The 26,528-nt window shown below is 40.5% G+C and overlaps 7 protein-coding genes and 1 long non-coding RNA gene across 11 annotated transcripts; 5 read left to right on the forward strand and 3 right to left on the reverse strand.

The window, feature by feature from the left end:
* The first annotated feature begins 709 nt into the window (after window positions 1-709).
* On the forward strand, window positions 710-4,434 carry LOC141848666 (glutamine synthetase nodule isozyme-like). The gene is made up of 13 exons (XM_074736717.1): window positions 710-829; window positions 1,467-1,506; window positions 1,587-1,690; window positions 1,781-1,829; window positions 2,128-2,234; window positions 2,323-2,410; window positions 2,838-2,966; window positions 3,076-3,150; window positions 3,242-3,295; window positions 3,421-3,458; window positions 3,547-3,706; window positions 3,971-4,031; window positions 4,134-4,434. Exons 1-13 carry the CDS (start codon window positions 714-716, stop codon window positions 4,223-4,225), a joined length of 1,113 nt encoding a protein of 370 aa, XP_074592818.1. The 5' UTR covers window positions 710-713; the 3' UTR covers window positions 4,226-4,434.
* A 679-nt stretch (window positions 4,435-5,113) lies between these two features.
* On the forward strand, window positions 5,114-5,452 carry LOC141815691 (uncharacterized). Its single transcript, XM_074703657.1, has one exon. It carries the CDS (start codon window positions 5,114-5,116, stop codon window positions 5,444-5,446), a length of 333 nt encoding a protein of 110 aa, XP_074559758.1. The 3' UTR covers window positions 5,447-5,452.
* Window positions 5,453-5,916: 464 nt separating this feature from the next.
* LOC141847470 (tuliposide A-converting enzyme 1, chloroplastic-like) lies at window positions 5,917-6,987 on the forward strand. Its single transcript, XM_074735524.1, has one exon. It carries the CDS (start codon window positions 5,961-5,963, stop codon window positions 6,969-6,971), a length of 1,011 nt encoding a protein of 336 aa, XP_074591625.1. The 5' UTR covers window positions 5,917-5,960; the 3' UTR covers window positions 6,972-6,987.
* A 636-nt stretch (window positions 6,988-7,623) lies between these two features.
* LOC141842223 (uncharacterized) lies at window positions 7,624-11,652 on the reverse strand. 4 transcript variants are annotated; one of them, XR_012602868.1, is made up of 5 exons: window positions 9,157-11,652; window positions 9,015-9,080; window positions 8,659-8,696; window positions 7,810-7,943; window positions 7,624-7,715 (listed from the first exon to the last, which is right to left on the reverse strand). XR_012602868.1 is itself a non-coding variant. In XM_074730455.1 (2 exons), exon 1 carries the CDS (start codon window positions 11,650-11,652, stop codon window positions 9,202-9,204), a length of 2,451 nt encoding a protein of 816 aa, XP_074586556.1. In that variant the 3' UTR covers window positions 8,835-9,080; window positions 9,157-9,201. The 4 variants fall into 4 exon arrangements, 1 of the variants encoding a protein (XP_074586556.1); XR_012602871.1 differs by lacking the exon at window positions 9,015-9,080; XR_012602869.1 differs by lacking the exon at window positions 8,659-8,696.
* Window positions 11,653-11,867: 215 nt separating this feature from the next.
* On the forward strand, window positions 11,868-14,302 carry LOC141821876 (uncharacterized). The gene is made up of 3 exons (XR_012601226.1): window positions 11,868-12,296; window positions 12,882-13,052; window positions 13,987-14,302. It is a non-coding gene; the product is annotated as an uncharacterized LOC141821876 (long non-coding RNA).
* Window positions 14,303-15,122: 820 nt separating this feature from the next.
* Window positions 15,123-20,982, reverse strand: LOC141829458 (ubiquitin carboxyl-terminal hydrolase 17-like). The gene is made up of 11 exons (XM_074716933.1): window positions 20,672-20,982; window positions 19,211-20,261; window positions 18,984-19,072; window positions 18,226-18,311; window positions 17,977-18,139; window positions 17,280-17,400; window positions 17,034-17,191; window positions 16,532-16,616; window positions 16,196-16,405; window positions 16,018-16,079; window positions 15,123-15,931 (listed from the first exon to the last, which is right to left on the reverse strand). Exons 1-11 carry the CDS (start codon window positions 20,980-20,982, stop codon window positions 15,580-15,582), a joined length of 2,688 nt encoding a protein of 895 aa, XP_074573034.1. The 3' UTR covers window positions 15,123-15,579.
* Window positions 20,983-23,860: 2,878 nt separating this feature from the next.
* LOC141829475 (protein PLANT CADMIUM RESISTANCE 8-like) lies at window positions 23,861-24,784 on the forward strand. Its single transcript, XM_074716957.1, has 4 exons — window positions 23,861-24,152; window positions 24,246-24,317; window positions 24,403-24,615; window positions 24,711-24,784. The coding sequence occupies exons 1-4, from the start codon at window positions 23,861-23,863 to the stop codon at window positions 24,782-24,784; spliced, it is 651 nt and encodes a 216-aa protein (XP_074573058.1).
* A 116-nt stretch (window positions 24,785-24,900) lies between these two features.
* On the reverse strand, window positions 24,901-26,310 carry LOC141829466 (E3 ubiquitin-protein ligase ATL31-like). The gene has a single exon (XM_074716946.1). The coding sequence runs from the start codon at window positions 26,308-26,310 to the stop codon at window positions 25,114-25,116; it is 1,197 nt and encodes a 398-aa protein (XP_074573047.1). The 3' UTR covers window positions 24,901-25,113.
* Between the last annotated feature and the right edge of the window lie 218 nt (window positions 26,311-26,528).

Below are 26,528 nucleotides of genomic sequence, written 5' to 3' on the forward strand. Positions count from 1 at the left end.
GAATATGTTAAATCATTTAATAAGTAAATATAAAGTAATATAATTTTAAAACCGCCCAAACAATAAATTTAATTCTTTCTCCAATTTCAAGAGAAAACCACCCATGCAAGTTGAGCCCATCCACCACTGCCTTGGGAATTCAACCAATCAAAGCGCAGACCCGTGAATGAACATCGCATCGGATGCGACGCAATGCACAAATCAATTCAAAACAAATACTAACGTTTGATTTTGATTATATCGATTCAAAGTTGTCTCTTGAATTTTCAGTGTTTTTTTATAAAAAGGTCAACCGATAAAATACATAAATTCACGTCTTACCAAGAGTTAAATTGCCAAGTCAAATAAGACTCTAAAAGATTTAATGATCTTAAAATTCCAAAAACTATTGCTTAAAAGAGTGTAAACTTCAAACCGCCAAAAGAACAAAAGACGTGTGCAATTTGTCAAACGGTCACATGAAAGAGTGGAAGGTTAGGCGTTTGGGTAGGTGAGATATCTAACTTTCAATTCGATAAAATCTTACTGAGTTTAAAAATTTTTGGAAAATAGATAATTCAGGAAACTTTACAAGTCACAAAATAGATAATTTAGATTGTATTTTTTGTCAACAATTTTTGGGGAAAAAAAATCAAAGAAACCTAATTAAATAAAATAATAAGGATTCTTTTTACAATTTATAAATCAGCTACTGACCAAATCATTTATATAAAATGCTTGTGGCACCTTTGATCTTCTATCGAATCGAAGTAGCCATGGCTTTGCTTACAGATCTCATCAACCTCCACCTCTCCGACACCACTAAGAAGATCATCGCCGAGTACATATGGTGTGTGCTTACTCTCTTCTCTAGCTGTTTCATTTTAGGTTAACATTTTTTGCTCCGTTGGTTGTCTAACGATGCTTTCCTGTCCTTTTTTCCTGTCCCTCGTTCTGACGTGGTCGAAATATGCGTGCAAATCTGCGTATGATCATGTTTTTGTTCTTGTTTCTTTGATCTCTGTCTTTTCTCAGGGAACCAGAATCTTGGTTTTTAATTCTGCCATTTGTAGAGAATAAAAAGCTTTCATTTCTTAGTTGGTAGCGGTTGAATCTTCCCCTCTATGGCAAGGGTTACTGGTTACTCTTGGCAGTCTCGTTATTATTGTTTTTTTGTTGGTTTCTTGGTTGAATCCGAGTTTCCATGTACTTTCTAGTACAGTGTGATTCAATAATCTGTCTATTTTTTGGTTTTCACTTATTTGCTCTTTCTCTACCCCGGTGAAGACTGAATCGTACCTTATTGAATGATTCATCCTTTTTTGCTCCGACTTTTCCCCCTTCAATTGTTAAGCCCTCATTCCTCAACATTTGACCAAATTTTTAATCTCTGAATCCTTGAGGTTTTTAGGGTTGGTAAATCTCCGTGCTAATTTAACTCGTTTCTGAGTGAGTGAGATTAAATAGATATTTTCTATCTGTTTTAGGATTGGTGGATCTGGCATGGACATAAGAAGCAAGGCCAGGGTAAGTTTAATCATATACTCGTTTTTCTAGATTTCCAACCTTACAGCTGATTTAACTGCTTTTTTCTTTCTTTGCTACAGACTCTCCCTGGTCCTGTCAGTGATCCCTCCCAGCTACCTAAATGGAACTATGATGGTTCAAGCACAGGGCAAGCACCTGGTGAGGACAGTGAAGTGATCTTGTAGTAAGTTCATTCTCTCCAATTTTTCTTTTCGTTATTCTTAGCTCTCAATTTTCTTATGTCGGTGTTTAATTTTTTTGATGTGTCATGCAGTCCTCAAGCCATTTTCAAGGATCCTTTTAGGAGGGGGAACAATATCCTTGTAAGTGTAGTTCATTGTTGTATTTTAAGCTGTGGATCAGACATTAGGGAAAACAATTGTAATGGTGAGTCTTTTTTAAGGATCAGACATTAAACCTTTTAACATATACATGCAATTGAACTTTCAAATAGCAGGTTTTAACCACCATGTTAGCAGCAACAAAACCTAGCATTCATCCATGTTACTATCAAAAACTCCAATTGCTCATCTTTGTTCCTCATAATTTCATGACAAAGTTTACCAGTTTGTTCTCGTAATTTTATGACCGGTTGGAATCTATTGCTTTTTTGACTTGTAGGTCATATGCGATTGTTATACTCCAGCTGGAGAGCCAATCCCCACTAACAAGCGATACAATGCTGCAAAGATTTTCAGCCATCCTGATATTGTTGCTGAAGAGCCTTGGCACGTTTCTTAGTTTAACTTGTTTTTTCTCAAACTAACTTAATCTAATATAATTTTCTTATATTGGTTGTATTTTTCTTTCCTTCAGGTATGGAATTGAGCAGGAGTACACCCTCTTGCAAAAAGATGTCAAGTGGCCTCTTGGCTGGCCTGTTGGTGGCTTCCCTGGTCCGCAGGTTAGGAGTTTGAACCATGATTTTCTAACCCTATTTGTTTGCCAAACATCTTAGACTTTTTTTTAGTTAAACTGTTGTTTTTCCCTGTTGGTGGCTTCCCTGGTCCCCAGGTTAGGAGTTTGAACCATAATTTTCTAACCCTATTTGTTTGTCAAACATCTTAGACTTTTTTTTAGTTAAACTGCTCTTTTTCCATGGGTAAACGTTGGCTTAGTATGCCTATTAAATGAACATAAGTGAATGACCTCCTTTTTTCCCCAAAATAATAAAAAAAATCTTTCCCCTGACAATTGTAAGGACTTGTGTTTTTGGTAAAATAATTTAATCTGCTTGACATTGTTGAGTTATCATCTGATCAATTATATGAAGAACTGAACTATTTGACAGCAGTTTCTGTTAGCTCTGATCAATTCAACTCATATTCTAGGGCCCATACTATTGTTCTGTTGGTGCTGATAAGTCTTTTGGCCGCGACATAGTTGATGCTCACTATAAAGCTTGCCTTTATGCTGGCATCAACATTAGTGGCATCAACGGGGAAGTCATGCCTGGCCAGGTGAACTCTTTTATTTTATTTTGCATTGATGATTGTCAGGCTTTTGTATTACTATTATTTGCTACATTATTTTATTTTATTTTTAAACAATTGTTTCTTTAATTTGCAGTGGGAGTTCCAAGTTGGACCTGCTGTTGGCATCTCAGCTGGTGATCAACTTTGGGCTGCTCGCTACATTCTTGAGGTGATCAAATTCATGTTCCAGCTTGGGAGCATCTGAAATTTGTTTCATGAGGACTTTACTTTCCTAATCCACATTTGTTTTGGTTTTTTAGAGGATCACTGAGATTGCTGGAGTAGTTCTCTCTTTTGATCCAAAGCCAATCCAGGTCATAATTTGTTCTTGTTTTATTTCTGCATTGAGATTTCTCTATGTGATCTTTTTCTTGCATTGAAGAACGACCACTCAGAACCATCTCCACTAGATGTTTAAATGATTCCTTTGCTTTTTTAGGGAGATTGGAATGGTGCTGGTGCTCACACAAACTACAGGTAATAGCTTGTCAAAAAACAATTCAGCAACGACTTTATTTTCTGTATCCTTCAGTATCTAAATTGTCTACTAATGTATTCCTTTCAGTACCAAGTCCATGAGGAGCGATGGTGGGTATGAGGTTATCAAGGGTGCCATTGAGAAGCTTGGCAAGAGGCACAAGGAGCATATTGCTGCCTATGGTGAAGGAAATGAGCGCCGTCTCACCGGACGACATGAGACTGCTGATATCAACACCTTCCTATGGGTACATAATGGGCATTCTCCCTCTACTACAGTGTCTAAGAGGAAACCGTTTCTATGTTCTTGCTTCAGAAGCGGTTTATTCACATTTATATCAGACCTCCAAAATATGAATTATCTCCAAAATTCCACCTCTTTCTAGGACTACAAAGACATTTATCTATCTAGTTTGCCCCTCTTTCTAGAAATAAATTAATCCAAAAGTCTCTGAACTTGGAAACTATTTTCTAGGAACATTTATCTCACTAATACTTTCTATGACTGTCAGGGAGTTGCCAATCGTGGTGCATCCATCCGTGTGGGTCGTGAAACGGAACAGAATGGCAAAGGTCATCTTCTGCCTCCTTTCTTATTGGCAGATCTTGTGCTTTTACAGAACTAGCATTCTTTGTGAACATTTAAGAACTTCCATTATACTTATTTCTCCTCAGGTTACTTTGAGGATCGGAGGCCTGCTTCGAACATGGATCCATATGTTGTGACCTCCATGATCGCTGAGACAACTATCATTTGGAAAGCATAGATCACGAACAATCATTTCAAGTTATTGGTTGTTTGGCTTGCAGTTATGTTGTTGGTTAAATACGCTATTTGATAAGTTTGGGTTCCATAGTAGCTTCCTCTCATCTTTAATGCATCGTCAATGATATGAACGAACAGGAATAATTATGCAATTTGATGGAGCATCATTACTTGTGAAAGGAGATGATGCTCTGATTGGTTCCCTTGTTATGTTAAATTTGCAGCTATATGACCTGGTTTATAGCAATGGGACTTTGCCATGGCGTACCTTCAAACACATGTTCCGTTGTATTGTAGTACGCTATGCCCAACTTGACAAAGGGTTTGCGCAGTAATTGCAAATTTGGAAGAATGCATTATTTCCATACCAAATCTAATACAACACCTTCCAATTTTGGTACAAGCACGCACTTGCACCAAAAAATCTATTCTAATCACCGATCTCAAACAATGAAATGCATCAGAATTCATTAAGGAACAAAATATATATCTTAGCCATCGCTTGCACCAAAATATATAAACCTAGCTCCTAACAGACTCACCTGAGCTCTTTTCTCCAAAGCTTCCAATTGAACGAATATAATGTATATTTTCTGCATCAACTTCACATGGATTTGGGAGAGAACCTTGACGACTACCTGCCCTACCTTCCAAGTTGGCGAAATTTTCAGTAAATAAAAAATAATGAAACTTGAAAGAAACATCTCAAAAGACGACCAAACACCAACTAGATACTTTTCCTTGCCTTGCTATATATCTCTGGCTTAGCTTGTCACTCTCAATAAATTGGCTATTGATTGCGAACAAAGTGGGCTTCGATTCCCTACTCTAACTTGTCCACCACTACTGTGTCATTAGTTCATCAGGAATTGGAGTAGTGAGCGAGTACATGGCGTTTACGCATGGCTATTTGCTGGCGCAGAAGGAGATGAGCGCCAGCGAGTTCAGGGCGTGGCTGAGGCAATTCGACTCCGACCGCGACGGCCGGCTCACCATCGACGACTTGCACCGGGCGCTACGTAGTCTGCATGCATGGTTTGCATGGTGGAAGGTGCGGCGAGCCATGAAGCAGGCCGACGTCAACAGGAACGGTGTCATCGATGTCAATAGTCGTCGTAATGGCGAAGACAACGACGATGATGAGATGAACAGATTGATCGCATATGCCAATCAGCATCTCCACATGAAGATCCATCAATATGACTCATCATCAGGCTGCTAAGAATTAGATCCATTATATGTGTATTATGTGTCATGTGTTATATATTTTTGAGTGGTTCGTCTGGATATTTCGTAGCTGTCTAATTACTACATTATATGTGTAATTTTCTCTACTTTTAGTCTGAGCATGGCTTCTCCCGAATTTGAGTGGATGATTTGGGGCAAAACTGTATAACTAATTAGATGTTAAGAGTATCATATAGCTAGCATTTATGTTAATTCTTCCATATTTCAGATCTTCTCCGAATTTTACTACCTTCCAACTTATCAATTGGATCGCATTAAATCATAGAGGTTAGATTTATTTATTTATTTATTTTACCTTTCTTCTGTTTGAGCTAGCAATATTATTTGTCATCCGTTACAAACGGGGCAAAGATGAAGAGACTTAGCACCACTAACCAAGTCAAATTCCACTCGACAATAAAGCCTTGAGCATTATATCGAACACCTTGTTCCGGTTACCTTTTTTCCGCTTGCGCATTTTATCGAACACCTTATCTGGCTTGTCCTTGATGGATCCCGACGCCGAGATCGCCTATGACTACTCCCCTTACCTTTACCTCTTCAAGAGCGGCCGCGTCCAACGCCTCGACCCTCCCGATCTCGTCCCCGCCTCCGCCACCGACTCCATCGTCGCCTCCAGGGACGTCATCGTTGACTCCGCCACCGGCGTCTCCGCTCGCCTCTTCCTCCCCAACAACATAAACGCCAAGACTAAGCTCCCTGTTCTCATCTACCTCCACGGCGGCGGCTTCGTCATCGGATCTCCCTTCTCTTCCACCTACCATGATTTCGTTCACGCACTCGTCGCCCGCGCCCGCGTACTAGCCGTGTCCCTCGACTACCGCCTCGCCCCTGAGCACCCCCTTCCTGCCGCGTACGACGATGCCCTGTCCGCCCTCCGCTGGGTCGCGTCCCACGCCGGAGGCAGTGGTCCGGATTCCTGGCTCGCGGAACACGGCGATCTCCGCCGGATCTTCCTCGCAGGCGACAGCACCGGCGCCAACATCGCCCACAATGTCCTCATCCAGATCGGGGCTGGCGGATTGGGCGGTGGCGCCCGCATCGAGGGCGTCGTTCTCATCCACCCCTACTTCTGGGGCAAGCACCCGCTGGACGGCGAGACAGCGAGCGTGGGGCAGCGGGAGTGGCTGGAGAACTCGTGGGAATTCGTGAGCGCGGGAGTCATCGGTTTGGAGGACCCGCGTGCGGATCCGTCGAAGGAGGCGGAAGATCGGCTGAAGGCGATGCCTTGCCGGCGGGCGCTGGTGGTGGTGGCGGAAAATGACTTCTATGCAGCGAGGGGACTGGCGTACTGCGAGACGGTGCGGCGGAGCGGATGGAATGGGTCGGTGGAGCTGTACGTCACGGCGGGGGTGCAGCACGTGTTCCACCTGTGGGCGCCGGAGTCGAGGAAGGCGGTGGCGATGCGAAAAAAGATCGCCGCCTTCCTCCATGCAGACAAGCTGCTGAACAAATTGATGGCGAAATTTCATTTTACCTCTAAACTTTTAAATTTTTAAAAAAATGCCAAGTAAAGTTTAGTGCTTAGTGTGAAAATTATCCTCTCCCTTCCTACATTTCCCGTTGAAAAACTAACACAAAGGTCCCCAAATTGATTCGTATATCAGCCAATAACATGTAAACTATTTTAATTTCTTCAAAGCTAAGAGGATAAATAAAAAATTCTTAAATCAACTTTGATGACTAAAAACAACATAAAATGAATTAGTTTGCAGCATGAATTCCAAACAAAAACAAAATATTCAAATTCCTTACAATTTTTAAAATCTTTTACATTTTGATTTTGCATAAAGTGTGAGAGATCCTTCAACAACCACGACCATCTTAGGTTTGCAAACTAACTTATAATCATCTCAAGATACCAAAAGCAGTAAAAAGAAAGAACCAACTTTCACTGTATATTGTTTAGTCTTCAATAAACCAATGCGAGGAAAAAAGATACAGCCTCCGAAGATCATTAGCTCATACGAATCATTATTTTTGTATAAAATCCAATAAGAGAAAAACAAGAGAAACATCATAAAGATAGCCTTGTTTTTCATCTGCATAAGCAATTTAGTGACTTGAGAATTGTGATGTGCACCTGCGAACAGCATCAAAATTGAAGTGCAAGTTGAGCCATCAGTTGCTAATGAATTCAGGACCTCTGGGTAAGGTGTTTAGGCATTCAGTGCTGCGAGGCGAACCACTATCTCTTATAAGATCGACCAAAAGATTCAATTGGGGTGCAGATGGATGTAGATCTTTTCGAAATAAGATATATATCAGCAAAATCTCGCCTTTCTCCATATAGTTTTCAAGTAAAACGGCAAAAAATATAAGAATTTACTGTCCAACCTTGGAAATGAACAAGGAGGTTCCTGCATGCTTCTCTGAATCATATCCACAATTAGCATTATCTGCATGCGAGTAGCCTGCCATCTGGGTAGCAAAACCATCCTGAATAGGCTCATTGCATGTCTCACCTCAATCTGCATACAACACACTTCAACTGCCTCATGGATCATAAATTGTAAAAGATGATGATAAGAATATTGTACAATATTTGGTAGCAATCTAGCAAAATGTGTAATGCCAACTACTAGATAAAAGCATAGACTAGTTATAGTGTGCACAAATTGATCTGATATAACAGTTGTCAGCAATACAGCAATTCTTGGTTATGCTGTTGATGGACGATCAGGTTCCATCTCATGAAGATACTGAAATTCAGCTTCTTAAGATACACATGTAGCTTGCTAGCATTTGGCCTAAGGATTAATGAAGGAATGACTCCTTGATCATTTATGATCTGAAGAACGATGTAGCTCCTGTCATAACACTTGTTCCGAATATTATGGACCATGGCCCCCAAAAAAGAATGTGAAATTGCTTCTTGGGGGATGAGTTTTGGATAATCAATAGAACCTTGAGCAAGTGCATTGAATTCAATTGAAACTCTTGGACCGTTATGGTAAGAAGAAAAGGGGAAAAAAAAAAGAGAGAGAAGAGATTGGGTGAAACTGACTGAAGGTACCACTTACCAAAAACCAAGTTATCACACACAATTCAATACCATACCAACAGAGTTCATAGAAGTTTAATACGTTGCAAGTGCACTTAACAACTACGCACATAAGCACCAAAGAGAACCCCTGAAACTGTAAACATCCGCAAGAATATGCAGCAAAAATCTGCTTTACTCACACATGTTTTGACGTCAAGATTAAAATTACACAGCAGAACTGCAGAAGGAAAAAAAATAAGCCATCATAATGTTGCAGATAAAAAAATGAATACAACCAATTAGAACATGGCGATTAAAGTTTCATATAAAACAAGTCCAATATTGTTGCTCAATGTAGGGAATTTTTTACCTCAGAATGAACTCCCACGAAAACTAAGCAACCATGTTTATCCACATCAAGATTATCCACGTGCAATTTTTTTTAGATTGGGACAATAATTTTGCTTCTTATCAAGGTACAATCGACTTTAGCAGAATATTAAATCAATGACAACACAAATTTGATCATATTAATTGGTTATAATACCAAGCTTACCTTGCCTCAGATGTAGAATGCATGGGCCAAACTGGATAACCTCATCTCCATGCGTTTTACATGTGACTTTACCAAGAAATGTTTTTCATGTTAGCCTTAGCCATTTACTAATTTTTGCAATCGCTTCAAATAAAAGAGTTACCTCTCTCTGTCTCATCTTTTCAAAATCCAAGTGCACTGCTCACGGTTATAAAAAAGAAACAAGGTTGCCCATATCTGGAGATTGTGGACTGTCTTCAAGCAATGTCTGCAAAATTAAGGAAGCTTCAGAACTTTCTCCATGATGCCATAACTCATCTATGAGCGTGGCATATTTAACAGCCACCTCGAGTTCATTTTGCTGCAACTGGCACGAAAGAATATCGTTCCATTCTTTTGATTTCCCTAGAGCACAAACTCCATGTAGAAGGAAAAGAAATGTGAGAGAATCAGGAAAATAACCCTTTTCTAACATTTTATCTCTCAATTCCAATGCATTTCTAAGCATTAGATGCTTGCAAAGGCAGAAAATGATAGTATTATATGCAGCAGTCTTGTGATCCCAACCATCAAGAACCATATTTCTGAAGATACTGAAAACTGGATGCTCATGTTGATGCTGAACATTACTGTTTCTTATTGATGCAATAGAAATATCATCAGTTAGTCCATCAAGTATGTGACGGAATGTAAAATCATTAGGTTGGCATTCGCTTTTCAACATGGCCTCAAAATATGAAATAGCTTTATCATTTTTGTTTATTTTAAAAAAGGTTCCTATAAGAATAGTATATGTAACAACATTAGGTATGATCTTACTACACTGCATATATCTGAATATAGCTTCAGCTGTATCTGTGTCCTCATTTTGACAATATCCATTGATTAAAGCAGAATATGTGACTACATTTGGCTTGCATCTCCGCTTCATCATGTCAATGAATATCCTCATAGCCATATCCAAGTTGCGTTGTTTGGCATAACCATTTATAAGTGTTGTATAAGTGATCTCATCAGGGAAGTAACCATCCTTTCTCATTCTATTGAGAAACAAGTGTGCATCAAGAGTCATGCCAAATTTACAATAACCTTTAATCATAACATTGTACACCACAATTCCATGTTTAATTCCTTTCTGTTCCATGAACTCAAAAATCTTCTTTGCCTCATTGAGATCCTCACTTCTGATTAATCCATCAATCAATGTGGCATAAACAAATTCATCTGGGATAACATTTTGATCAAGCATCTCAGAAAGCAGCTTCTTAGCAGAGGGAAACATCCCTTTCTTGCAGAGGCCACTTATTAGAACATTATTAATTGCAGCATCTGGGACTTCTGCCTTATCCAGCATTTTCTGCCTAACTGCTAATGCACTGTTCACGTCACCCATGGAGACAAGCCCATGAATTATAGCTCCATAAGTTACCAAGTCAGGCTTATGACCTCGCTCAATCATCTCAGCAAGTAAATTAATTGCAATATTAATCTCTCCTATTCTACAATATCCATGTATTATTGGTGTATAACTATATTTATTTGGTTCCAACCTCCTGTTTACAGCTTCCTTAAGAAGCTGCTGAGCTTCCATTACCTTCCCATCTCGACAAAGGTTGGATATCAAAATGTCATATGTAATGATATCAGGTTCAAGCCCACTTCCAATCATTTGCCTCAACACTGCTTTTGCTTCAACAACTGAACCATGTTTGCATCGAGAATTGATCACGTCATTATAGATTTGAACATTTGGTTGCAATCCACATGCTTTCATTTCTAAAATCAACTTATTTGTATCCACAATGTTTCCTTTCAGGCAAAATCCATGAATGACAATGCCATATGATACAACAGTGGGCAAGAATCCTCTCATCTGCATCTCCCTGAACAAAGCATATCCTCTCCTGATGTCGCCTTTTCTGCAATAGCCATCAACTAGCATGTTGTAGAATACTACATTAGGAATGCACCCGACTCCCCACCTATCCTCGATCAATCTCTTAGCTTCATCCATCCTCCCTTCCAAGCACAGACCTTTGACTATTATACCAGTGCTGTAATTATCCGCTCCGTCTTCTCTTTTAACCATTTCGTCGTACACTTGACGGGCCAAATCATAGTCCCGCTGCTCTACGAGCATCTTTAAAAAGCAGTTGCAGTCAGAAACGTCAGGAAAACCCCCATCTTCATCCTTCATCATCGCGTAAACCTCCAAAGCCTTCCCCTTGGCGCCCGAACTGGCATATGCAGCGAGCAGGGCGCCAGAAGCGTCACGATTCGGAGTCCGGCTCTCTCTCTTCATCTCTTCGAGCAAGAGAGCAGCCTCGTGAAGGCGCCGGGACCTGGCGAGGAGCAGCAGGAGGGCGGAGTAGGCGAGGGAGTCGAGTGGGTCCGCACAGGGCAGGCGTCGGCGGCGCCACCAGTTGAAGAAGGCAAGGGCGGCGTCTGGATCGTGGATTCGGGCGAATACGGGGGCCATGTCTTCCTCCTCGGGGGAGAAGATCTCCGCGAGGGTTTCCTCCCACTGGGGATCGGCATGGCGAGAGAGAAGAATACCGACGACGGCCTTGGTGAGCTTGCGGGATTGAGGGTCGACGGAATAGGTATTTGGAGGGGGACGGAGGGGCTTAAGGAGGTGAGGGAGAAGGAGTTTGGCCATGAACGAGGAGGGCGAGAGGAGGAGCGACTGTGGAATGTCTCTCAAATGGCCCTTTAAGAAGGCCGGTTAGCATATTGGGCTATAATGGGCCGCACTTGCTCAGTCTCAAGAATCCGAACCCGAAATGCCATTTAACTCCGCCACCCGTTTTATTAGGCTGAGCGTGTGAACCGGTGAGTCGATCGAACTCGTGTCGCGACCGAGACGAGGCGGTGGCCATGGCGGCGACGCCAGTTCCTCCGGCGGTGCAAGGACCTCCACCGCAGGCGGTGGGGAATCCACGCATCGGCGCCCCGATGGGATGCCCCAGACTCCGGCTATGGACATGATTGGGATCTGCTTCCTCGACCAGCTGTGGTTCAACACTTATCATCTCGACCTCAACCTCTTCTTCGACTACTTCGCCCTCTCTCCGTTCTACGGATGTTCTTGTAACAATGAGCAGCTTCGATCTCGATCCCCCTAGACGTCTCCCAACTCTTGTAGGCTGAGAACCCACTACGGCTTCCTTGCTTTCCTTTTCTTTGACTAAAGGACTCGCCTTTGAGCTGTTTATCTACATGGGCGTGGGAGCAGAAAGAGCGCTTCATCAGATATCGAAGGCCTTCAGTACCGCAGGCACGAAAGTGGAGAAGATTGGATCGGTATTTGATTGAGTCACTATGCTTGCTACTCTTTTTTCATATTGTAATTATATATAACTTAATCTGCTCTAATTACAACTACAAGAGCTATTCGAAACCCTGGTTACAAGTATGATTCGATTTGGTATTTGTCTCTGTAACTATACGTTGCGATTGTGATTTGAAACCCTATCTACAACTACAAGAGCTAGTACATTTTTATATTACTGAAACCCTAGAAGCATGAATTGAGGATCTCTCTGCTTGCAATGTTTTAACACTTTAACTATGAATTTGCTACAAGAAACTAAAAACCATTGAATTAAGTTGCATGCTACAGCATGCCCACTTGCAATTTGCTATCATCCAGAAGGCCAAGGCCTTGTTCATGCAAGGGTATTTTACTCTAGACTTAAAAATATTTCAACTTTTTAGTCAATTGTGTTCTGGTGGTTACTCTATATCATGTTAGTCTCCTTGTTTTGTGCCTTTCGTCTCATTTTTATCTAGCCATTATCTAACATGTCAGTTGTAGTAAGAAACATAAAGCTGCTATTCTTCAAGGCTTTATGATTCTTCTGAAGCTTCTTCACAAACATGATGCAGTAAAAGTTGCTCAGAAGGCATTCAGTGATGATTATTGCATGTGCATTTCCATGGGAAACCATGATGCTGAAAATAAAGAATCTAACCCAGAATCAATCACCAGGAAGGGAGGCAATTGACCGCAAGGAACTAAAATGGGTTGATCATATCCTTCCCTCCTTGCACTGCAAGGTAAAACCAAGCCACACTGTTTTATCTTATTATCAATGACACAAATATTTCCATATGAAGAACAATAGATATGATTTTGGATCACTCATGGCATAGGTGTTAACATTAGAGAGAATATTTGGCATTTGTAGATAGATAGATAGATAGATGTAAGTTCTGTTAACAATGTATATAAAATCGTCTTGAATGTTTATCGAACCTAAGGGTAAGTTTTCTATCTACATTTGAATTGTTAATCCTGGGAAGTTCGATTCTATGCCAATCTCCAGAGAATGCCACTCCGTTCTAACACTAAATAATGTTGCTGAAAAGGAAAATTAGTGGGAATAAACCAGCTTTTCCTTTCATGTGCATAAGCTTAACTATTTTATTATGCATCTCTGTGAAGCTAGAATGATATCTTATTCATGTTTAGCACATAGGCAAATAACCAAAACAGTTTGTTTACTTGGGTAGATCATGAATAGGAGGAAAGAGGAGAGGTGGGTGAAAAGGAGCTTAAAAAATGTCGATGATATAATTTTTCCCTCCCCCTCCTCACTTCCCTCTGATGCATAAATCCAAGCAAACAAAACACGGAAGTGTATTTTACAGTTATGTGAGTAGCAACAACTACAACAAGGACAAGCCATACCTTGTGAGCTTGACAAGTGAGTATTTATTTCCATTTAGTGTCCCTGACTAACAATGAATGCTTAGAACACAATGAGATTTCGTATGTTTAACTTTACTTGCAATGACAATGCTTATGGTTTCTAACACAGATTGATCATTTCCTTGAAGTTACTTGATGTTTCATAGTAGTTCTTCCTTCTTCCCTCCAATACTAGTTTTCTCCGTGTATCCTGGCACCTCTTTGTATCTGAGCATATTTTTTCCGTTAGCTTTGCTTCAATACTTCGGTTTATGTCTAACTAAATCTTGGATAATGCAGCTGCCGTCCGGTCATCCACCGCCATTCCTCGATGGTTATGCTCATCAACGTCGGAGATGAAGAAACACCTGCAGAACCAACAAGCTCTAGAGCAGCTCGCATCTATTGACCAAGGGCCTGCTAAAAGGTCTGAATTTTGATGGCAATAACGATTGAAGTTTCTAATCATGTATTAATACTATAAATTATGTATTTTAAACATCGTGGCGATTGATGTTCTAGGTTGTCATTTGTTCCAGTCCGCGAATGACAATCATTTTCATACATGCACTGTCCACACACCTCATGTAAGAATATTTTCACCCTTAGATTTAAATATAGGAACTGACTTGATTATTGGGAGTGCCTTTTTTTTCTTATGTCGAACCAAGTTTAATTTTATTTAAGCCTGTTCTTTATCTCAGGACTTAAAAAAATATATTCAAATTTATTAATAAAAATTTGTTGAGCTTTTACCGAGCATAGAAACAAGTTTATCCAAATAATTTAGGTGACACATTATCCAACAAATAAAAGATATTCTTCTCATTTCTAACATAGATTATTTAAAAATTATAATTTAGAGTGTTTATTTTTGATATATTAATTATATAATAAATGAGGTTGTGCCTTAAATAAAAAATTATATAAAATAAATTAATTATATTTTTCAAACAATATCTTGTAAGGTCTAAAATTAATTAAATTTATAAAGAATTAAATTCATGATATAAAAGTAATTAAAATAATTTAAAATATAAATAGTTCAATTCCATCATTTATATATTTAAATTGTATCATTTAATTTTTAAATTTTTCTCTGGCGGCTGTATTTCCAATTGAATCAGGTCATATTATATTATCATAAATGAATAATATTTTTTTCCTATTTAAATAAAAATTTTATAAAAAAATACTATCACACTCAAACTTTAAATAAATTTGTGAAAAAAAAATCAAATACAAGCCAAGCCCTTTAGCATCAAGCATATTTATTTAATATTTTTGTAATAGCAAATGAATATGACTGAACTCTTATCAAAACAAATATCAAGTTTGTAAGCATATTTATTTAATATTTTTATAATATCAAATGAAAATGACTGAACTCCTATCAAAACTAGTATCATGTTTGTTATGAGCATTCCATTCATCCACACTCTTATTTTTCAGCTTTACTCGTGGTGCAGTTGCAGACAATTGCTTAACCTCATTGCCATGAAAAAAGGGCAACTACAAAATTCTTGCTCTCTTTCCATTTTCTTTCAGTGCACATACCTAATAATTATTTTTCCCTACAACCCAAACAGATCAATAAAATGTTTGGGCAGTTCGTTTACCTACTCGGCCTTCATCATACACCACACTTACCTCATTTACGTTAATATAGTCAGTCTCTACAGTCCTAAAATTCCTGTTTGCATATCTACATTCTTCACATTCAAGCAGTGAGGATAGACTCCCATTGCCTTCAACGCATTAGTATGGCACCTTGACAGTTTCCACAACTCTCATGGGTCCATTTTCCTTCCAGCAGAACTAGCATCCAATCGATTCGCCTCATCTGAGCTCTGAGATTGTCCCATTTTTGTCTGCTTCTGATGAATGAGTGAATCAAGGGACACTCGAGGGGTTATTTGGATTGATAAAGTCTAGTTCTCCAGAGTTTTCTTCTGTGCTCGTTGACTCCCTTGTGCTCTCAGTGCTACAGGAGGAACCCTCATCAAAAAGAGAAGAGCTATCACTGGAAGAATCAGTTGGAGAGCAAAGTTTCTTGTCGAACTGATCCGGTTGCGTAAAATTGTCATCCTCCCTCTTTATTTGCTGTTTGGGTAAGTCTTTACTTTCCTCCATATTACAGGAACCAACTGGCTTTCCCTTGGCTTCTTTGCCACTAGTCTTCCTTGGTGGTACAGTATCACAGGCCATTGCTTTCCTCACCGATCTCGGAGCACGCGGCAAGCACCTGTTTGAGATATCAATATAAGAAATTTTCAAAAATAAAATGAAGATTGAAAGAACATGCAGCATCGGCACATGTAACATTATCACCTGGCATAAAGAAGTATGTATGGACCTTTTGACAAAACCTTTTCAAGCTCCACAGTTTTTACCTGCTTAAAATTCAGAAGGTGATTCACTGGATGTGGATACATTTGTTTAACGCCAGAATATATAGTTTGGGGAAATTTAGATTAGTCCATTTTTAAAATCTTGAAAATTTGAATACCTTGCTATCATTGATCTTATACCATTTGCTCTGTGTATCTTTCACATAACAGACATAATGGCCAGAAGAGGTTGAATTCCTAACATCTTTATGAACAATCGCCGCATACAGCTGGTAAACGGGGGATGCATCATCTCCACTCATATAACGTGCTAAATTGAGATACTCAGGAAACTGAACTGACTTGTTGAGTTTTCCAAATTGACCAGACTGTAGAAAGAATCAAAGACACACAAATGAAACTGAAGGTTTTATCAAATGAATTCAGAATATAAAACTATAACCGAAGACAAAAAAACAAGAAAAGCAATGCCTAGTAAAGACCAGAGTGATTACCTTAAACCGCTTCAATACAATGGTTAAAATGTTGGGAGCCTCCAATATCATCAATCTCTTTCTTGCTCGCTCATATGATTTACATCTAATGAGAAATGAAAGATGGTATGAGATAGTAAACAAGAAGAAATCTTTAGCAGTTTAGCCTCAGTACTAACTTTTGGAGCTCGAGAAGATGATAATGCAAATAGTATGGGCAAGTTAATGCTCTCATCTCTTTAAAGGAGCTATAGGATGTGATAGATGTGTGCGGATATGCAAATCTACCATCTATTAACTTCATTTATCTATTTGACATCAATACTCTAACTTGAAATATCCTTCCCGCAAAAAATAACTTGAATTACGTCAGCTAGATAGGTTTATTTAACAAAGGCGGAAAGAGGACTCGTGTATTTAAAAATATTTTACAAGCCCCAGGCATTTTTCATTTTCTTCTTCAAAAGAATCATAATCCGGTTCAGGTCATCCGTGCCAATCAGGGGCTAAACAATTTACCAACCTGCTGCAGTCATACTTGTTCTCCCCATCCAAAATTTCCGGAGACGTAAAACAAAGAAGTGCTTCATCAAGGGTAGCAATGTCTCCATGTATCTCCAAAGTAAGGTCCATCATTCTTTCATAACGTTTGGATTTGACCTTACACTTATTGCACCTTATCTACATTCAGAATATCAAGAAATAACAAGATTTAGCATTTCTAGTAAACTGATCGGTAACAGAGTAACTAGATCTACAAACAAGTTACCTTGGATAGCAAGTAGCCACCAAAAGTTTGTTGTATGAGTGTTGTTTCCACTGCCAACACACTTTCTGGATTTGCTCCAGCTTCTTTTAAGCATTCGGATTGCATAACATCAACTGCATACCTGCCAAATGCATCAACAAAGATAATGTTACTAAGTATAACCAACTTATGAGAAAGAAGGCATGTTTGTATAGTTTCCTCACAATCTTTCCATATCCCAATCATCTATAAATGTTTATACAGCTTTCTAATTGGGCAACTTTGCAAGAATCAACAAATTGTCACTAAATCTTTGAAATGACTTAAACTTGCCAACTTCATTTAGAAACATTGGTCTGAAGATGCAAGATGTAGGTTGGAGGATGACAAAACATTAATGTTTATCCTCAAATGTGCATGTGGCATTGTATTTTGCAATCAAGTACAGAGAGTGTCGAAGAAGAAACATCTGATGCAGAAAGTTAACTGGAGTGGGCAAAATATGAAGTATGAGTCCTTGATGGCTTGATGCATACTGTGAAAACATGGTTTGAAAATTTGCCAGTATACTACCATGATCTATATTCTATACTCCATGCCAAAACAGCTTATATGCCATTCAATATATTGGCTTTCATGACAAAAACATATGCAAAAATATATATATAGAGAGAGAAAAAGTGGAACTACAAGGCAGCTTCTGATGCAAAAAACTAACCTAAAAAATTCATGGGCATCTTGCTGCTGCCCAGGACTAAAATTCTTTCCCATATTGTGTAAATGGGAGAGTACTCCCCGAGGGGATAAAGGTGATTGACCTTGCTTTGTGTGCATCACAAGACTCTCAAGTTCACATGTAAAGCACCACGCTTTCTTTGGACCTAGTCATGGAGTCACACTTTTTTTAAAAAAAACATGATGTATTTAATAAAAAGTAACAACCAAATCAAGTAACCATTAAACATACATTTCAAGGAATGAAGACCTTCAAGGAGATATGCCGACAGTGGCCGAGTAAATGCCAAACACTGGAGAACAGCATTCGCATAGCAGCTGCAATGCAAAGATGGACATTCTGGAGTGAGTTAACGATGACCAAAGTGCTCCAACATGATTGATAATATATTAAGATAAGCTTATACAATTCCTTGTCTTCTATACATAAAATCTGACAGCAGGAATTGCAATAAGCCTCAAATTTGAAATAAGTAAAAATTTTTATGTATAAGATACATATAGGCAAGTTGATCATTGAACAAGCAGTCAATAAAACAAAGTAACGACAAATTTTAAAACAGTTGTTGGAACCCAAACTTGGGTCAATTAGGTGTCACAATGATAAATGATAAATGATAAAATGAAAAGAAACAAAAATTTGAGACAATATGAACATCAAAAAAATCAATAAGTACTCTAGTTTAGCAATAAATTAACTAGAGTTGAAGGTGTGAGCGATAGATTTCTAAGGAGGTTAAACTAAACTCTATTTAAGTTAATAAAAGTGATTTAATACATGACTTTGGCTAGCTTGTAATACATTGGGATTCGTTGATGTGCTAGCCCTTGCCACATGGTGACATGCAGCTTAGTATAATTTGATTGACTAGATTATGATTAGATAGGAAGAATTAGAAGCAGTAGTTGTAAGATCAAAGAACTAAGTAGAACAAAATGGCAAATGTGATATCCTTAATTGACAAATCCTACAGGGCAGAATTTTATTACCTGTTGCCATTGTTTGCAAGACCACAAGGATGCAACTGAATCTTGCTAGGGTTGTAGAGTTTGATGAAGAGATCAAATGGGAAAAGCATCTGTAACATTAAGATAAATTAAGATAAATGACTCGGGGAAACAAACCATTGGAGTCAAAACAGATTTGCAATTTTACACACCCCCAAGCACCCAACTGTATATACTACACATTTATGTGATGATACAGGACAACTTACCAATTCTGGAGGGTAATTCCTTGACGTTTTATGAGATGTAGGCTGCTTGAGAAATGCCTTTACAGGTGTCGACAGACCCTTTAAGGTTGCACCACAAGCATCATCATCTGTTCTAATTGAACCTCTAAGAGCATTGCCAATTTCCAAGCGTTCAGAGGATGTGATGGTCTGACCACCACTGCTATATGATAATTGATTAGAAGCAAATGGTAAGGATCTCAATGTACAACAAATAAGTGACTGTGTTTCAATTATTGTCCCATTAGCAACAGTATCTGATGCCTCCAGGTTTGAGGCAGGGGTCTCATTGTGGTCTGTCTGAGATTTAACCTCTACTAATGTAGGGGCAGCTGGTTCTGAGGACTTTGTAGACACTGACGTTGCATTTGCTATAGCAGCAACAGAATTGGATAATGTAACCGGCTTTTCAGAAGAAATTTCTGAGGATCTAGGAGATGCAACTGACTTAGCCTTATCATTAGCAGATAACTTATCAGCAGATAACTTCGGGAGAAACTGCTCTGCCTGGGATTTCACCTTTGGTGTGATATTTGCAGAAGGATTTGATCTAGTAAGCTCAGGAATCAATAGGACAGAATGATTTGCATCATATGTATCAGCCCCAGTTCTAGGGTTCGTAGTAGGAGTATCAGAAGATGAAGTCTCTCCTAACCGAGCATCAAGAACTGGGTTTGGATTGCAACCGTTGAGAGGGCCATCAAGTATCCTATTACTTAAAGCTGAACCACTAGCTATTGATGATGCAGAAAAACTAGCAGAAATGCTTTCTTTTGCAGAAAATTCAACAGAAGTGTTTTCTTCGGGCTTGTCCTTGAAATCATCTGGGGATGTAGGTTTGAGCGCAGAAGGCCTCTCTGGTGATTCAACTGCCTTGGTATTCAGCTCTTCCTTAGGCACATACCTCTTCTCCAATACAGCAGGCTCCGAATCAATAGCCTTCACTGCACCAGTATTGCTATCGTTAACAATTGGAGGATGGCATTCATCCTTGTGGCCCTGTCTCCAATGAATGATCTGGCATTTTCCCGAGCTGCAATGACAAAGATTTTGAATCTTCCAGATCATTGATACTAATTTCATCACATAGACAAAGACGTGAATAAGACATATTTTTAGATGCTTGGTCGAGATGAGTTGAAGTTGAAAACCCTATAAACTGCGATAAATAAAAAGCTGAGCAAAGATTCAAGAACCCATAACAAACAGTGATAGCAAAAACAGCTCCAACCAACAGTAACCCAGTGATCAAAACAAAACAAGAGGGCAGAACATTTTACGCTGCAATTGGGGGGTTCCAATTGGAACCATAAAGAAACATGCAAAACCCTAACTGAAGAAATTCAAAAACGAGACTGAAACCTTAAAACACGCCGAACGGCACACTTTGAGAAATACTCGCGATTAAGAGGAGAAAAAGGGAGAAAATTTCGCGTGCCCTACCAGTATCTGACAGCCTTGCACTGCCCGCACCTCGCCATCGCAGGACCGAAGCACACGGGGCATTCCGGCGGCCACACCGGGGATTCCTTCTCCGCACTCATAGCCGCAGCCGAAGTGGCCACGTAGGCCTTCATTGCCTCCGCCTCCGCTTGGATAGTCTCCTGGGCAGCAAGGAAAGCCAGCCGACGGACCTCTTCCTGCCTCGCCATCGCAAGTCGCCACCTCCGCTGGACCACGAAGGCGAGCACGGGACCAACGAGGAAGACGACCAGCGGCGCCCATGAAATCCGTAGGTATACTTCTAGAGGCATTTTCCCGCCGTCTAAATCCGAAAGGCAGCTCCTTTCTGTGGACAACTCCACCGAACCAGACGCCACCTATATCCACTGCGCCAGCCACTCCGCGGCCGATAACCGCCTCTTTCACCCCGATATATTTAAGCGACTACCTCCTTCCCTACGTACGCTTCTGGTGCAGTCCGAGATCGTTCGCCGGCAACGCCGGAGAGGAAGTACAATAACACAACTGGCGATGTTTTAATGGCGATAAAATAAATAACAAGGACAAAAATGGCAGGGACAAAAAGATATGGTGGCCTTCAAGAACTCGTAAGCTAATCTCATTTTCATTTTAGGAAGGGCCTCAATTCCTAAAATATCAGTAAAAGGTAATTGACAAGAAATCAAAATAAAAAATATAGCAAAACAATTTATTTTATATTCAGTTCCAAAAATAGGAAAAAACATATATTTTTGATGATTTGACTTTTATAAAATATAATAAATTCAAACTGTTATAAAAATATATGTCTATGACTTTTTTTAAAATACTGAATAGCTTATTTTTATTCTATAGACAATTCTTAAACATTGTGTTTAATTCCATCAAAAGAAATAAATAGTCTATTTTGGTTTCCAAATTGTTTATGAATATATTAAATTAGTAACAGATAAGAAATAATCAATATAATACTAAATTATCCAGCACATTTAATTTTATTTGAAGAATAACTAATGAAGATAATTAAAGAACAATCAATTTATAAGAATAAATATTCCTTATTTTATATTGTAAGAATAATATTCCTTAATTTTAATTTTTTTAAATTAGTAATGGCAAGGATATCTATAGTTCAAACTTAATAAATCAAATTTGATTCAAGAAGGGAGGTAAATCATGAAAAATTTCATCTATAATAAGGATAGCGCCTAGAAGGTGAGACAACCAACGAAACTTTTATATCCGTTAAGAATCAACTCCTGATCTATTGATGACAACGCTCGCTATCGCTTCTTATATCATGTGTGATGTGTATACTTCATCGATATATATACAAAATATATTGAGAGTTACTTAAAGTTTGTCCCAAACGTTTAAAATAATAATAATAAATTGAATTGGATAAAAAGGATTCGATCGAAATGACGTCACGACGTCGGTACTTTAATATCCCAACACCATGCCGTTGACCAATTCCTATTGGCGGAGTAGATTTGATTAGGTTGGATGACACCCTGAGTCACGCGGACATTCGAATATTAGTTAGCATCAGATGCATTTAAAAGTCTCCTTCATTAATTGGCATCGTAATATGAAATTAATTAGCATCAGATGAATTTTTCTTTTGTAAATGACTGATCGATTTTAGAGTGAATTTATAAAAAATGTTATATAAGTTGTACGCTAAGTATACTTAAGCTAATTTAAGTTGTATGCTAAATATAGTTACTAGACATGGACCACAATACGGATGTATAATTAATTACTCTTTATTTGAAAGTTAACTAGCCCCTTAATCAAGTTAATACAGATCTATCTTAGTTGACTCCTCAGTCAAATTATCATAGCAATCGATTAATATTAACCTCTAATCAATTAGATCATCTACTGCCTTAAAATTAAAATAAAGCTTTATTTTTATTTTTACCTTTGACAAATTTAAATGTGTTTTGAATTGCCTTTTTTCTTTGGAATAAGATATGATTTGAATTATGTTTTATTTGAAGAATTCAAGTCGAATGACTAACACCTTGCCGTAATTAAACATCTCTACAAGGAAAAGTCCTCAGTAGAATAATCAAGTACGCATGACTTGAATATTTATTTATATTATTTTTGTGTGCGAATGACCATTATGAGTATCAAATGGTACAAATATTGCGACGGAGTAGGGTAAAAGGAAAATTTGTGGAGGAGCAACAGAACAAATACCAAGGACAAGCCAAGAGGAATATTGTTTTTCTTGTTTCCTTTTTTACATTTTACTCCTTCACAGAGTGAATTTCTCATCCAGCCCAAAATCTCCCGACGACAACCATTTTCGTTGGTCTTTCTGTATACCCAAAAATTACCTTCTTCGCCAAGAACTACTTTCAAGAATGCAAACGACTGCCAAGGGAGGTACGAAATAAAGTAAGTGAAGGACGTAAGGTTAGATCCGTAACAATGCACCAGCCACATCACGGCCGTCCGTGGACTGGCACGGTTTGACTACGAAAGAACGTCAACGACCGCGATTGGTCCGTACGTACTCACCTGAACACGTTCGTATACAATTTATGATGCGGAATCAGGAGGATCCACCGTCCGTAGCCTGAGATTGAGTTTTACGTCGTCGGAATTCGAGCTCTCGTTGTCCGCATATACCTGGCGCTCACGAGATCAGGGACTATGCGGTACCGGAGTTCTACCGTTAGATGAGAAGTAGACGGTTGGATTTGCGCTAAGGCGCGGGCTGCAACTGTCTGTGAGCAGGCAGAGCGCATGCGTGGATCCAGGTAAGCATGGTCAACCATTTCAGAATCGAGACGAGAAGATTAAACACATTTGCATATATTTTTATGCATCATTCTCGAAACCAAGATTTTAGTTGGGTTTTCATTTGGATCGAATATTTAGCCCAAAATTGACAAAGCCCAGCCAGGTTGTACCAGCATTTGCTTACTTCATTGGGCAGGCATTCTCTTGTTGTTGAATTATGGTCATTCTTGTTGAATTGTTCGAGCTTGCTTTGATGGCGTCGCCACGGACTTTCTGGAGTTTTGTTTGCTACGACAGCCTTAAATTTCATGATGAGATATCGGAAACGACGACACAACTTTGATCTCTACAGCTTGCACCTCGCTATGTTGATATTCCCACTCGATATAAACCGATTGGAAGTTGCAGGAGTTTAATCTGCAGTGCACAATGGCAAACCCCCAACCTGCAGCCGTCGACCCTGCCGCCGACATGGATTCCAGCAGCGATGGCACGGAACTCGGACCTGCTGCGGTGGGGGAAGTTCTACATCTAGATGCAGATGCGCCCAACAACAGTAAGCGTACTGCTCCGCCGGCGACCGTCATCGACAAATCTGAGAAGTTACCACCGTCGCCGCCTACGCGCACGAATGAGGCTCGTCCGAACCACCAAGAACATCCAGGGATTGGCCGGCCATGGACGACCGGACTTTTCGACTGTGGACGCAATGAGACTAATGGTTGATTGGTTTTAGGGTCTTCAAATCCATTTTAGCAACAATTCTCCCGCCGCTTAGAAATTTGATGAACTGGTCACTCTTCTTTATGTGCAGCCATGTTGACTGCCTACTGCCCCTGCGTAGCCTTTGGACAGGTTGCAGAGGTCTTGGATGAGGGAAAGACCAGTAGGAAAAAATACATAATAATTCTTGTCTTTCTCTTCTTTTTTTTCTTCTCTACAGGGAGCATGATAATATGAATTTGGTGTAGGGTGTGCTCTGGCAAGTTTCATGTACCTGCTGATGTCTCCTGCACTGTGCACCTGTTGGATTCTGGGAGCCCATTACAGGAAAGAGCTGAGAACAAAGTATAACCTAGTGCAAGCTCCTGCTGAGGATTGGGTTCTCCATCTCTTCTGCCCATGCTGCGCCCTGTGCCAGGAATACAGAGAGCTGCAAAACAGAGGAATTGACCCTTCTCTCGGTATCATTCCATTTTTTCTTGGATCGAATGTTCTTTTTAGAAATAAAAAAATCTCAATGATTTAAACCTGTTCGTGTTCTTGTTTGCGTTTGCAGGGTGGATGGGTTATCTTGCTCAGCAGCAAGAAACGCAGACTGCTGCTCCAGAAAGCCAGTCCATGGACAAATGACAAGGAGATGGAATTTTCAATTTTAGTTCGTTCTTTGTTTTTTCTGTTGGCCGTGAAATCCGAAGCTGGAATATTAAGCAATGTCGTAGCACAAAAATTTAAATTTTTTATCCTCACAATTTCAACAGTTCAACGATCAATGCTGAGCTCTATGCTTGGAAGATTGTCATATGAAAAATAATAATATCAGCTGAGCAATAAATATACTATTTATATCAACGAGTCATTTTGTGCCGTGGATTTCACTTAACTAACGGTTCAGGGTCAGCCACGTCATCATACGGAATCGAGGACGGAGTGATTGTTAAGTCGTCGTCGGGCGGTGGTCGTTACTGCCGCGCGCGGTCGTCCGGCGAGGCGGCGCTTTCCCTTCCGGCGAAGCCGTTGATGAGCCAGTCGAAGGAGCTCCTCACGGGCGGGAATCTTCTCCTCCTCGCGGATCCCTCAGCCTCTCTCTTCTTCCCCGATGACTCGCCGCTGTCGCTCCTCTTCCACGGCGGGAACGCCATCGACAGCGGACGCAGGAACGATGGCGACGACCGCTCCGACCACCCTTGCCGCATGCTCCACATCCAGCGGCTGATCCCACCTGTCTGAGAGCTTGAGGCTCCAGCGGTCGGAAACACGACAGCGCAACTGGCGGAGCGGGGGAAAGATGCGGCGGCAAAGACCTGCCGTCGGACGTGCTCCGGCAGCTGCAGCGTGTAGCGATCGACGCTCGGCGCCGGCTCCGATTGCGCCCTTGATTTCCCCGAGGAGAGAGATCGCGGCAGAGTCGTCGGCCGCGCCGATTCATCCCTCTGCTCGCTTCCGATGCTGGCCAATTCGACTGACGGCGACACCCTATCTGACGCCGTAGATGTGGTGTCGATGACGATCTCGTGATCTGCGAGTAGAGTAGGGGCCGAAATGACGGTTGATGCGGCGACGGATGGGGGCGGGTCGTGGTCCTCGGCGACTAGGGTTTGGGCCGCGGCGACGAGGTCGGCTCGGCAGACAGGGCAGGTGACGTGTGCAGCAAGCCAGGCGTCGATGCATTCCGGATGAAAAACGTGGCAGCAACCAGGGAGGAGGCGGAGCACCTCCTCCTCCTCGAACTCGCTGATGCACACAGCGCACTCCAGCTGGCCGGAGCCCTCTCTTAGCCCCTTGGCCTCCGCATACGTCATCGTCGGGAATGCCCCGATCATTTCCGCGCTCAGCCCCGGCGCCCGCCACCCGGACAGGGATCCCGCCGCCGATTCGGCTGCGGCGGCCCGGCGCTCGGCCATGACGACGCACTGGCGGATGAAGACGGTGATGATTCCGAGAAGTAAGAGAGCCGAGACCGAGATCATGATGATGGTGATCATGGGGGGTTGTTTGACGGCCGGCGCTTGGCTGTCCAGAGGGAGGGGTGGCGGGGCTCCGCGGGCGGCGCACAGAGGGGCGATGGGAAGAAGAAGCGTTAGGAGGAAAAGGTTGTCTGTCGAAATACCTCCGACAGTGGCAGACATCCAACGGCGGTGGCGCCGCGTCGTCGCCATCGGAGAGGACGAAAAACTCAAGTTGGTCGGAGAGGACGTCGTTGGCACAAAACAGAGGGTGAATAGCACGTGCGATCCCGGTAAAACATTTAAATATATACACCCTTTTTATTTATGCCAGAAAATATTAACCGTCACAAAAGATTTTTTTAAAAAAAGAAAAATGGTGGAAAAAATATAAAAGGTTCAAATGTTGGAGGAATGAAATAGTAAAGTCA

This window comes from Curcuma longa, chromosome 1, assembly GCF_044706935.1.
Source record: "Curcuma longa cultivar G26 ecotype Majalengka, Jawa Barat chromosome 1, ITB_CL_G26_1.1, whole genome shotgun sequence".
Lineage (NCBI taxonomy): Eukaryota > Viridiplantae > Streptophyta > Magnoliopsida > Zingiberales > Zingiberaceae > Curcuma > Curcuma longa.